The sequence below is a fragment of the Saimiri boliviensis genome, chromosome 4 (assembly GCF_048565385.1).
Source record: "Saimiri boliviensis isolate mSaiBol1 chromosome 4, mSaiBol1.pri, whole genome shotgun sequence".
NCBI classification, from domain to species: domain Eukaryota; kingdom Metazoa; phylum Chordata; class Mammalia; order Primates; family Cebidae; genus Saimiri; species Saimiri boliviensis.
The window spans coordinates 101,939,048-101,950,579 of NC_133452.1; the positions used below are offsets into that span (position 1 = coordinate 101,939,048).

At 52.7% G+C, this 11,532-nt stretch overlaps 1 protein-coding gene across 1 annotated transcript in view; it reads left to right on the forward strand.

The window, feature by feature from the left end:
- Positions 1 to 10,492, forward strand: part of CMTR1 (cap methyltransferase 1) — a 50,397-nt gene extending 39,905 nt beyond the window's left edge. Inside the window, exons 15-24 of the mRNA XM_003923226.4 lie at positions 747 to 804; positions 1,318 to 1,386; positions 2,366 to 2,497; positions 3,412 to 3,534; positions 4,411 to 4,502; positions 5,203 to 5,271; positions 6,643 to 6,690; positions 7,448 to 7,560; positions 8,184 to 8,292; positions 9,021 to 10,492. Of these exons, the coding sequence (XP_003923275.1) occupies positions 747 to 804; positions 1,318 to 1,386; positions 2,366 to 2,497; positions 3,412 to 3,534; positions 4,411 to 4,502; positions 5,203 to 5,271; positions 6,643 to 6,690; positions 7,448 to 7,560; positions 8,184 to 8,292; positions 9,021 to 9,153 (946 nt within the window). The 3' untranslated portion in view covers positions 9,154 to 10,492. The remainder of the gene's footprint in view (positions 1 to 746; positions 805 to 1,317; positions 1,387 to 2,365; positions 2,498 to 3,411; positions 3,535 to 4,410; positions 4,503 to 5,202; positions 5,272 to 6,642; positions 6,691 to 7,447; positions 7,561 to 8,183; positions 8,293 to 9,020) is intronic.
- Positions 10,493 to 11,532: the final 1,040 nt, after the last annotated feature.

Genomic DNA, 11,532 nt, shown 5'->3' on the forward strand with positions numbered 1-11,532 from the left:
TCAGAATCCACCTATTTCAACAACTTGCTTTTCTCCTCCCCACAAGCTGTTTGTTTGTTTCAATTCAGTGAATATTTTTAAATACCTACTCTATCTCATACTCTGCGATGGTCTCTGAAGGATGCCAGAGACGTGTGTGACATGAACCTTGTCCCCAGATACTTTACGTTGTCTTTGGGCAGATAAGAGTAACCCAGGAAAAGGATATGGGAAAAGTTATCAAGAGTGCATCAGAGGGTGTAGAGTGGAATAGCACAAGTAGAATACATAATGTTCAGGGGACACGGGGTAAAGACTGGTCAAGAGGAGAGGTAGGACTAATGAGAGAAACCTCTGGTAGGGGTGAACATATGCTAATTCAGCTTTGTGGGGCATGCTGAATCCATTGGGACGGGTTTAGTGTGAACCCTGTCAGCAGAAGAGGAGCTAGAACATGCTGATGGGTGATTGAAAAGGGGTGTCAGGGAGGACCCTGGCATCCAGGTGGTCTGGAGGGCACTTTCTCCTTTCCTATTGTGGTGAGAAGGGCAGATAATCCCATTTCATGTATGTTTGAGCTCCTGTCTTCAAAAGGAGAGCCTTCCATGTGTTGTAATCACCCTGGGCCAGTGGCAGCTTGGTGCCTGTGTGTATACTCACATGTTCATTCATTCAGGCCTCCACTCCATGGGATATGAGGGGTGCACAGGGGCTGCACTCCTGTGCCTCTTAGAGATTTTGATCACTAACTGGCTCCATATTCCTAGGACACTGAGTGAGCCTCGGCAGGCAGAGATCCGAAAGGAGTGCCTCCGACTCTGGGGGGTGAGTGTCTCCCCCAGCCCATTACTGCATCAGGGCAGGGAAGCTGTAGAGAAGAATGGCATTGACTTCCAATCCTGTCACCTTAAGGTCTCTCCACATCCAAAAATATCTGTTACCCTCCCAGTACCCTGGAGGTCGACATCTCGGCATTGTTGGTAGTTACCTCTTTGGCTGTTTCACTGCCCGTTTGGCCCTGCAGCTGGGTCAGAAAGGACTACGGGGTGGGATGTGGGGAGGTGGATTGGCGTCATTTTTGCAACTGGTGGCTCTGTGTAGCAGCACTGACCACAGAGAGCCCCAGAGAAAAGGAAATAGCCTTTGGGGTACACTACCATGGGGTCCAGAAGGGAGCAGTAAGTGAATTATCCACCTCCATCCCTGCCATCCCAGCCTCCTTTGTTGTGTGCCATTCCTCCTCCCTAGTCTAACCCTATCCTGCACCTGCATACACTCTTACATGGCCTTGGTCAAAAGGGCATTTGAAAGTCAAAGCTCTTTGCTGTCTTATTTCAGATCCCAGACCAGGCTCGTGTGGCTCCTTCTTCCTCAGACCCCAAATCAAAGTTCTTTGAGCTGATCCAGGTAAGACTGGTATCTGCAGTGGAAATAAAAAATTAGAGTTCTGTCTCTAGATGTGGATGGTACCACTGAGGCCCCAGATGGATGGCCTCCCGAGGGCTTGTGCAGGCACTTCTCATGGGCTCTAAGGGGTGGAGCTAAGGCTGCCACGAGTGAGAACCTTTGGTATAGGGTATTGAGGTCCCCAAGAGCAGTCAGGCCAACAGAAGATTCTCATCTTCAGTGCTTATGCCCAGGCACAAGCCACCCAAAGGGTGGTGCTGGCTGTGTCATCCTGGCAAGTTCAGGATCCTGTGGGATTTGCCTACAAAGGAGACATGGAGTGTGGGGCGATCTTAGGCAAGGGAGGTAATCACAGGGTGAAGGGAGCTGCCATGGACACCCACAGCAGGGCTGGTCTAACCCCAGGTTCTCTTATTTCTGGTGAGCTGGTCCTCAGAGTTCTTTTGCTCTGTTTCTTTCTACCACTCAACTTCCAGCTTTTACTTGAGCCTCATTTAAATCTGGCCTAGATCATGGGCAATTGTGTTGGTTTTGTGGGGGTCAGGGACTGGAGACCAAGGTTCAGATAGCCTCAAAACAATAGTATGTGTACATTTTTCTTAATGGGGTAAAGAGATCACTTAACTATTCTCAAACCAACTGCTGAGGAATCCTTGCTTTTAGTTTTATTGAAGGGGCAGCTTTTATATTCTGGTGACATTTTCTTATAGTTCTGGTAAATCGATCTGTACTTGGGGACTCAGTGTTCTTTCCCTTCCCAGCCTCTCCTAATAGGTCCTACAGGAACACTCCAAGGAGATGAAATGAAATAGATCCCATTTAGTGCACAGTTAGGTAGAGAAGGGGATGCTGGGGAGCATATTTCAGAGAGCTCGTGCTTCTTGTCCCTTGTCTTCTCGAGCCTGCCCTCGGCCCATATAGGCACCCATACTGTCCCTGCCACCAACCTGGCAGTGTTTTCTCTGACTCATGGCTGCAGGGCACCGAGATTGACATCTTCAGCTACAAGCCCACACTGCTCACCTCTAAAACCCTGGAGAAGATCCGCCCTGTGTTTGACTACCGCTGCATGGTATCTGGCAGTGAGCAGAAATTCCTCATCGGCCTAGGGGTAAGTCTGCAGCTGGCTTCCTGCCCAGCTTGGTATGGTGGATTTGCCCTTTGTGGGAATCTGGACAGCTGCCTGCCACATTTGGTGCATGTTCTCTTGGCACTAAGTAGCTGGGGCTTTGACCTAGTGAATGTATTTCTTGAAACTTCATTTCCTTTCTTCCTGAGTTTGCCAAGTGTCATTCATTCATTCTTTCATTTGTTCATGCATTTGTTTCTTCAACTCTGTGCATTGCTAAAGGGACACTACAACTTTTCTTGTGAAACAGAGCTTCCCAGGCTAGTAGCATGGGCAGGAGGCTAATCTTGCTTGAGCCCATGCAGCCATTTCCTTGCAGTACCACCACCACCCCATGCCATCCCCCGTCTTGCGAAGATACTCCCTCTTCCTACCCTGGGCCCCCTGGAGTCTAAAATTTAGGTGAGGGAAAGCCTTGGCAAGCAAGCTCTTTATCTTACTTAGCTGGGTAAAGTCCATTGCTTTTTCTTTCAACTCTTATATTTCTGTATAATTTGATCCTTCCTCAGTTACTTCTTTTGTGTCCTCTCACACTTTTTTTTTTCCTCATTTTACTTACTCTCTCCTCTGCTCTTTAGACCCTTCACCAAACCCACCCTAGACATACACAAAACTGGGTTTTTGAGGGCCTCTAATCATGGACTTAGGTCTTTTGAGTGGTGCCCTGCGCCTGTTCCAAGGCTGAGCCAGATGTCTGCCTCTCATCTGCTTAGGCACTGGAGAACACTGCTATCATTATGACTAAAGTATAATTGATTTAATCTCTCATAGACATTTTCTTCTGACATTTCCCAATCCCATCAGCTTGAGGCTGCCAACTAAAAGCTCTTGAGAAATAAGCCTCTTACCCTTGATCGCCATGCCTTCCTTACCCGGCTGTTTCTCTCTGCCTGCAGAAATCTCAGATCTACACGTGGGATGGCCGCCAGTCAGACCGCTGGGTCAAGCTAGACCTGAAGACAGAGCTGCCCCGGGACACTCTGCTGTCGGTGGAAATTGTGCATGAGCTGAAAGGGGAGGTCAGAGATGGTTCTGCTCAGGTGTTAGCCCTGCAGCTAGGGAACTGGGGTGCTGCTGAACCTGGCCTTTTGCCCTGAGTTAACTTGGTTACATTGTGTGGTGGCTGACAGGGCCCAGGGCTAGGGAAAGCGTTTGTAATTACTCCTCCCAGAGCGGTTCCTCTAAGCCACAGTGGTTCAGGTAAGGAGGAGCTCAGTTTCTGTGCATCAAAGGAGACCTCAGTTGTTTCTGTGCATTGAGGACCCTGATGAGTCTATTGCAGGCGTCCCCAAACTACGGCCCACGGGTCGCATGCGGCCCGCTGAGGCCATTTATCCGGCCCCCTGCCGCACTTCAGGAAGGGGCACCTCTTTCACTGGTGGTCAGTGAGAGGAGCACAGTATGTGGCGGCCCTCCAGTGGTCTGAGGGACAGTGAACTGGCCCCCTGTGTAAAAAGTTTGGGGATGCCTGGTCTACTGGGTATTTTTTAGCAGCTGATTTAGTTTTTGCTAAAAACCAGAGATCCCTTGGGAAAGAAGAGACTTGTTATTTCTCAGAAGCCATGAGTATCAAATCTATATGGTGACATTCAGAACCGTCAGTAGGAACAGTTGGCAAGGGCGGTAAGCTAGGTCCTGTCTGGAGTGCCATGGCAGCAGCCTTACTGGGTTTGAGGTTCAGGGCCTCATCACCCAGTGGCTTGGATCTTCCCCTGCTCAGAAGCCCAGGCCAATCGTGCTGAGAAGCAGCTGGGAGGGAGATGAGAAATATCCTGCATTTAGAGCCCTACCCTTCCCCCAGCCATAGGCGGAAAGAAGCCACATATCATGGTGGGTAGTGGGGGCTGAAGACTGACGCCTGGCAGAGTGGGCAGTGTACTTACTTATCCTTCTAGGGGAAGGCCCAGCGGAAGATCAGTGCCATCCATATCCTCGATGTCCTTGTGCTGAATGGCACCGATGTCCGGGAGCAGCACTTTAACCAGCGGTCTGACCTGGGCCCCAGGGTAGGGAGGGTGGGGGTAGGCCAGGGCAGCTTGGTGGACAGTGGCCTCCTGAGGTGTGGCCCCTCACCTAGGCCTTGTCTGCTTGTTGACATGCTGAGAATTCCCCTCTCCCATCCACTGGTTGATGCCAAAGTCAGGGTGAGAATTGGTGTTGCCACTTCAGAGTTTGCTAGGGCTTGGGCCCTGGTTATCAGAGATACCAGCACACTCCATTTTGCCACGGCTCGGGTTGAGGTATTTATGTTAAGGTTGAGCAAGAGGGTGACCTTGCGGGAAGAGGGGGTACTCCTTGGAAGAAATGTCCTGTGCTTCAGTGGTCTCATTTAAGTTGCTTCATCTGAGCGGGTGCACTGTGGTGTCCACAATTTGGGGTGACAGGGCAGACACATACGATAAAGACAATACTTGAAGCTCTAGTGGAGGTGACTGAGCACAGCTGAAGGCACACTTCAAGAAAACCAACAGACAGTGAAATCAGAGGCCAGAATCCACAGGGGCAGGGCATGAATGAAGACGAGAAGGGCAGGGCGGGCTTCCTGGGGGACATGGGTTCTGCCTCTTGGAGCAGTCTTGCCGTAGATTCAGAAGGTTCTCCTGTTGGAGTTGTGAAAATGCCCTGGGAGTAGGGGTGCTGGTGGAGGGATCCTTTCTTGCCTCTGAGAGAGACTGTTTGGATTGTAGAATTCAGCTTGCTGAGAAATTTGTGAAAGCCGTTTCCAAGCCCAGTCGGCCTGATATGAATCCCATCAGGTGAGCATGTGACCCCTGCCCGCCTTGCTTCTTTCTGGCTAGTACCTGCTGCCCCCATCCAGTGAGGGATGGGACGGCTCAGTGGAGGGCACTAGGCAAGTTGGTGTTAGGGACAAGACTGTTCTTGCTGAGGAGTTTGTTTGGGGGTGCTAGGTGGGTGACTTGCCCCAGAGCATCTCCCCATCCTGCCTAGCAGTGGGTAGACTGCATTCTGAGGGGTTAAGGTGTCCTTGTTTAAGATGCACGTGCTTCTAAGAGTGCCAGCCCACCTCATGAATCACCCTTTCCCACTTGGGCATTGTTAGCACATCACCTGGCCTTCTCATTTTTTTCAGGTAAGAAATGGGTGCTGAGGGAATGGGAGTTTTGAACATGAAAAAAGAGAAGGATGGTTTGAGGGAATGGGACCCCCAGTGCGTGGGGAGGAGGCGGCCAGGGTTGTTGTAATGTTAGATAGTAGGAAAGTTCCAGATCCTGAGAGGGAAAGGAGGAAGAGAACAGGGTCAGGAAGAGACAGACGGAGGACACACTTTTCCAGGGTAGGCTGAGGTCTGAGGTTGTTGCCAAAGGGCTTAGCCCTGCTCTTGGGGGCTTCATGCACTGGAGACTGAGGTATCTGTTTACACTTCACCAACATCATTTTTGTCCTTTTTAACATAAACTTAGTTAAAATTAAATCCAGTATTGAGAATGCACTTTATAGATGGCATGTGAAAGTGTCAAAGGAATTTCTGTCTGTACTTTAGAATGTCCTGTCTGCTAGGTCCTGAAAGGCAGCTCCCAGGGGGACCTTGCCTTCATTGCTTGTGGTTTGGTTGCTGGATTTCTGGGAACCTTCCCCACTAGCAGTTTCAAAGACGTGTTCAGGCCCCCCCAGAGGTAGAATGTGGGCATCAAACAGGAGCCCTGCATCCTAGTTCGGGGTCCCACACCTGCTGTGGGCAATAGGACTGTTAGGACTGTTGAGCAGTAACTTGTTATGGAAGGCCTAAAATCCATGTGGATAGACCTGGGCGAGAGCCTGCTCCTTGGTGTTCTGCCCTTTGGTGATGGTGAAGGTGAGCTGGGGGTGGGAATGCTGACAGACACATCTTTGTCCGCCAGACTTTTCTTCCTTTCTCCCTCCTGTCTTCCAGTATCCATAGTTGCAATCCCCAGTTGTCCTGATGCAGGCCCCAAACCCAGGGCTTATCTGTGTAGACAGCTGCTTGGCAGGCTTGGTGTCCTCACTGCCGGTGGGCTGGGTGGTTTCAGGGAGGGCCTGGGGCAGAAGCCAAGGTCAGGTGCAGTCTCCTGCCTCCCCCCAGCTGCCTCCTGGATGAGCATGTCCCCCAGGAAGCCTTTGCCTTGTCTCTGTCCCTCTGCCTGCAGGGTGAAGGAGGTGTACAGACTGGAAGAGATGGAGAAGATTTTTGTCAGGTGAGTGACTTGACCTTTGAAGCTGAGTCAAGAGGAGGCGGGGGTGCGGCCGTGTCCTGGAGTCATCCTACGTTTTGTAGAGATGGGTCAGGGGTGAGGTAGTGAGCTGGCTCCAGTGGTCACCTCACCTGCCTTGCTGCAGTGCCGCTGCAGCCAAGAGCCCCCTGGCTGAGAGCTGCTTCAGCTTCCTGTCAGGAGGGACCCGGGCAGGCTGTGTCAGGCAGAAATACGGGCTCATTGATGCTGTCATAGTTACGACGGGCCCTGCGAGGGGCAGAGCAGCAAGCTGCTTGAAATACCATAAATCCCAGCTCCCAGTGCTGAGAGAGAGATTGAGCCTGGAGGGGTAGAAGGGGCATAAATGCGTCCTCTTAGTGGTGTGCGGGTGCTCACAGATCGCAGTCTCCTTCTGGATGTGCTTATGTGGAGAAGGTTACGTTAACTCTTTCATGGCCACAGTGTTGCCATGGCACGCATGGTCTCAGATCTCACCCTTACTGGTGTCACCTTGAAACCCCCCAAACAGCAGCAACACAGCAGGGTCATTTGTTACTCCCCTGCACCGTCTGAGTGGGAATTCAGGGCCTGAATTTTAACCCCAGCGTGGCTACTCACTCACTTGGCTCTGTACCTCAGTTTCGTCTTAAGTCAAACCAGGATCAGATACTACAGTTGGGTAATTTTATTAGCCAGAGACTAATTTTGTCAGCCAAGGCCTTTTCGCTCTCTCATGTACATACCTTCTCGGGGAAATCAGGTTGGAGATGAAGATCATCAAGGGCTCCAGTGGCACCCCAAAGCTCAGCTACACAGGGCGTGATGACCGGCACTTTGTACCCATGGGCCTCTACATCGTCAGGACAGTGAATGGTGGGTGAGGAGGGACTGTTCCCGCCACTCCCTCGCCTCTTCCCCCTTTCCCCTTTCCCCCTTCCCCGCTCCCTGCCAGGTGATGGGCCCAGATGCTGCCTGAGCCAGAGCTAAGGGCTCCCTGCTAAGGTGGGTAGCAGCCAGGCTGGCATTTCTCTGAGGTACACGTCAGGGGACAGTGTTCCCTGAGCCTCTCCTGTTCTTCCGTGGGCCCTGGGAGTGGGGTAGGAAATAGTGAGAGAGCTCAACTTGTACACATGCGCGTGTTGTTCTCATGGCAGGAAAAGGGCCTTTTCAGTAGACAGCAGCATGTCCAGAAAGTCAAGCTTGGCTTCTGTCCATTTGCATCCCCCTTTCTTCAGAGCCCTCTGCTGAGAGTCCTAGAGATGTTACCCTGATAGCTGGTTGGCAGGATTGGGGTGGGGTCATTGCGAGTCATTGCTTGGTCATTCTCCAGGAGCCCCTTTGGGCTGGTGATGAAGGCCGCCACCTCATGGGCTGGTCCCTGCCTGCTTTTGGGGGGAGGCAGGGATAGGACCACCAGGAGTGGAGGAGGGCATGCACCTGTCCTCCACAAGTGCTTTGTGTCCCTTCTGGGTTTCATTCCCTCTTGCTCCTGTCAGAGCCCTGGACTATGGGATTCAGCAAAAGCTTCAAGAGGAAGTTCTTCTACAACAAGAAAACCAAGGACTCTACTTTTGACCTCCCTGCAGACTCCATTGCCCCATTTCAGTAAGTAGCTGTTCTCCAAGCCTGCCCTCCTTAGCAGCCTCAAATAAATACTCCTGCAGAATGCTAGCCAGCTGTCCTGGGGCACACCCTGGGTTCTGACACTGTTGTCCACCAGGGGTTCCACTGAGCCTGAGAACCCCTTTGTGGGGATGGCAGCCCCCTGCAGGTGTGGCCGGGCATGATGCCTGGACCTGCTGTGATAGCTGGGGGCCTGGCTGTGGAAGACTCATCTGGGCAGCATGTTCAGTCCGTGGAGCAGCCACGTTTCAGTGACATTCTGACGCTGGCCTGATGGTGGGAATATGCTGAGGGCCCACAGCCCTGCCCCTTGGCACTCAAGGTCCCAGCTGTCCCTTTGTAGGACCCAGTGTCCATTAGATTGTTGGTCATGGGCTTCCCCAGCAGCCCTCATGTGCCTGTAATTAGCCACTGACATTTTCTGTCGCCACAGTACTAATACTGTTCTATTAGAGAAGCACAGACAGATAAAGCAGGAATATCAGTCTTTGTAGGAATCCAGTTGGATGCAATTAGCAACAGCTGTTTGTTGGGAAAAGTTGGTTCAGGGAGGCAGGGAGGAGCTGGGCCTACTGGTGCCTTTCGGCTGCCGGGGGAAGACCCTCAACTAGTCATTGACAGACCCCTGCCTCCCACACCTTTAAGAACACTTGACCCTATTCCATCTGGGTGCAGCCCTCTGACCTCTTTGCCCTCCTCTTCCTCCCCAGCATCTGCTACTATGGCCGGCTCTTCTGGGAGTGGGGGGATGGCATTCGTGTGCATGACTCCCAGAAGCCCCAGGACCAGGACAAGCTATCCAAGGAAGATGTCCTCTCCTTCATCCACATGCACAGCGCCTAAGGGCCTCAGGATGTGCCACCCCTGCAGAGTGTCCTGTCATTCCTGAGACGGGGCCACCTGGAGCCCACAGTGCTGGCTTCTTCCCCTCTTGAAAAGGGACCTGGGAGCACTGCACCTGGCATGAGGAGTGGGTGGCCTCCTCTCCATCCCCTGAAGAGCTCAAGGCAGGGCCCTGCAGAGGACACTCCCATGTTCCTTCTGGGACACCTGCCTGGGAACTTCCCCCTGCTAGGACTCAGCCTGAAGGAAGCTGCTCCTGAGGCAGGCGTGAGGTCAGTGCCTAGGGCACGTCGGGCCGATGGAGGACACGTCAGAGTCGCAGAGCTGTGGGCTCTCTCTTCTCTCCTGCATCCTGAATAGACTCACTTTTCTGAGTTCCATGCACTGCCCCTGAGGGTAGCCATGCCCTTGCTTTGCCCAACTTTTTATTGGGCCATCCCTGAGTAGGCGGAGGCCTGCTGCTGTGAGCGGGCCAGGAGAGCCTGTTGTAAAAAATCAAGGTTTTGTTTCTTTGAACTTACCGTTTTGATGCCAAGTTGGAGACGATTTTCTTGTCTCCTCCCCCCACTCCTCCTGGCCGTCCCTGGAGTTCTTCCTAGCCCAGAGCTCTGACAGTCCAGCAAGGTGGGAATGAGGGAGTGTAGGCCTCACTCACGTCCTTGACACCATGTTGAGATCCTGGGAGCCCTCTCTTTAGTACTGAGTGGGCCCCATCCCCTTTTAGTCCAAACATTGGGCAGCACTAGAGGGCAGGAAGCAGCCTTGAAGACCTGTCTTTCTCTCCCCGACAACAGTGGCCCCACCAGTAACAAAGGCACCTCTAGGGGTTTGGGTGGTGCTGCCCTCTGGCAGTCATGCACCACCATCTGCCATAGCCACCCTAAGGTCTTGGCAGAATTCTGAGCTCGAAGTGCAGCTCCCTTTCTGCCCTTTCCCGTTTTTCTTCCCTAATAGGAGGTATAGTATGCTTTTGTTTGTCGTTACATGGTCACTCCCATTTCTTCTATCTTGGCGGAGGCAGAGAGGAGGGGAAGCTGGGCAGTAGCTCTGGGTGGGGGAGGGCACCTGTGGTTGTTTTTAATGGGAAATACCTCTCAGAGATGTTCATGCAGGCTCCCTAGGGCCCCATCCCAGTGCCAGGCTGGTTTCCATGGAGATAGGGCACTGAGGCTCCCGTGAGGTTGGAATCGACTTCACCATGGGGGTCCTTCAGCCAGCATCCAGCTTCCCACCCCCAGGCTGGCAGCAGCACTGCTGAGATGCTGTATTTCCACCCAATTCTGGGTATATCAGTGTGTCTTGCAGAATCTTGGATCATTAAAGATAAACATATTTTTAATGCCTGTGTGGCTCTGTGTTGGGGCTGCTGCTGTTTGTCCTCAGTGCTTTGTGGTCTGGGACTGGCGTGGATGAAACAGCTTGGGCCAGAGGTGAAGGGGAGGCAGCTCTACTCATAGCAGAGGAGAGAAAAGAGGGTTTGTTTAATCGGAGCCTGTCCAAGCTTCTGGGGCCCTGCAGGGCTCCCAGGCCTGTTGCTTGCTGCTCAAGAAGGGGCCTAAGGAGTTGGGGGAAATTATGCTGCCCCTGTTAGAAGCAGGGACTGCAGATGAATGAACCTACAGCCCCGGGAGGGCAGAGACACCTTCCCGCTTTACATAAATCACGCAGCTCACTCTGTGGTGGCACTGTGACAGTCCAGGATCAGGCTGTGTGACTAAAATAACAGAGGCGTCAGACCAATTAGTGTCACTAGACTGGGGGGAAAGAGGGAGGGAGAGAGGGTTTCACTGACCCCAGCCTGCCTTCCCTCCATGGAGGGCTGGTTCTGTCTGCAGTAAGTGGGGGAAGGGGGGAAGGGGGCCTAGGCCTGGGGGCTCTGTTTCTGGGTGTTTTCTCCACCAGTAAGTCATGGCGCTGGTGCTGGTTCCCCCACAGAATCCACCTGCACTTTGCTAGGCTTCCTCATCCTGGCCCCGAGTCCTTTGTGGATGGCCTTAGCTTCCGGGGGCAACTCCTTCCCTAGTTTTTCCTACTTAATTGGTTTCATCTCGGCCATCCACGCCCTTCCTCTGTTCTGCCTTGCTGCAGCCTCCCACCTGCTCCCCTCCTTATTCCCAAGCTAGGAGTTAGAGTTGTGGGGTGGAGGGATAAGGGGCATGTCTGAATTTGCTGCTCCTGCCACAGCTCCCCCTCTGATCAGCCCTACCCCTGCTCACTACACACCCCACCTGATTTACTGGCCACTGTCACCGTAAGTCTGGCTGGTCATTACCGTGACTCTGCTGCCCACTCGCAGCCTCCCCAGCCTTGCCTGCCTGTCGAAGATGGATTAACTCTGCACTCCCCCGGGATCGCCACATGACCACTTCAAGTCCCCAA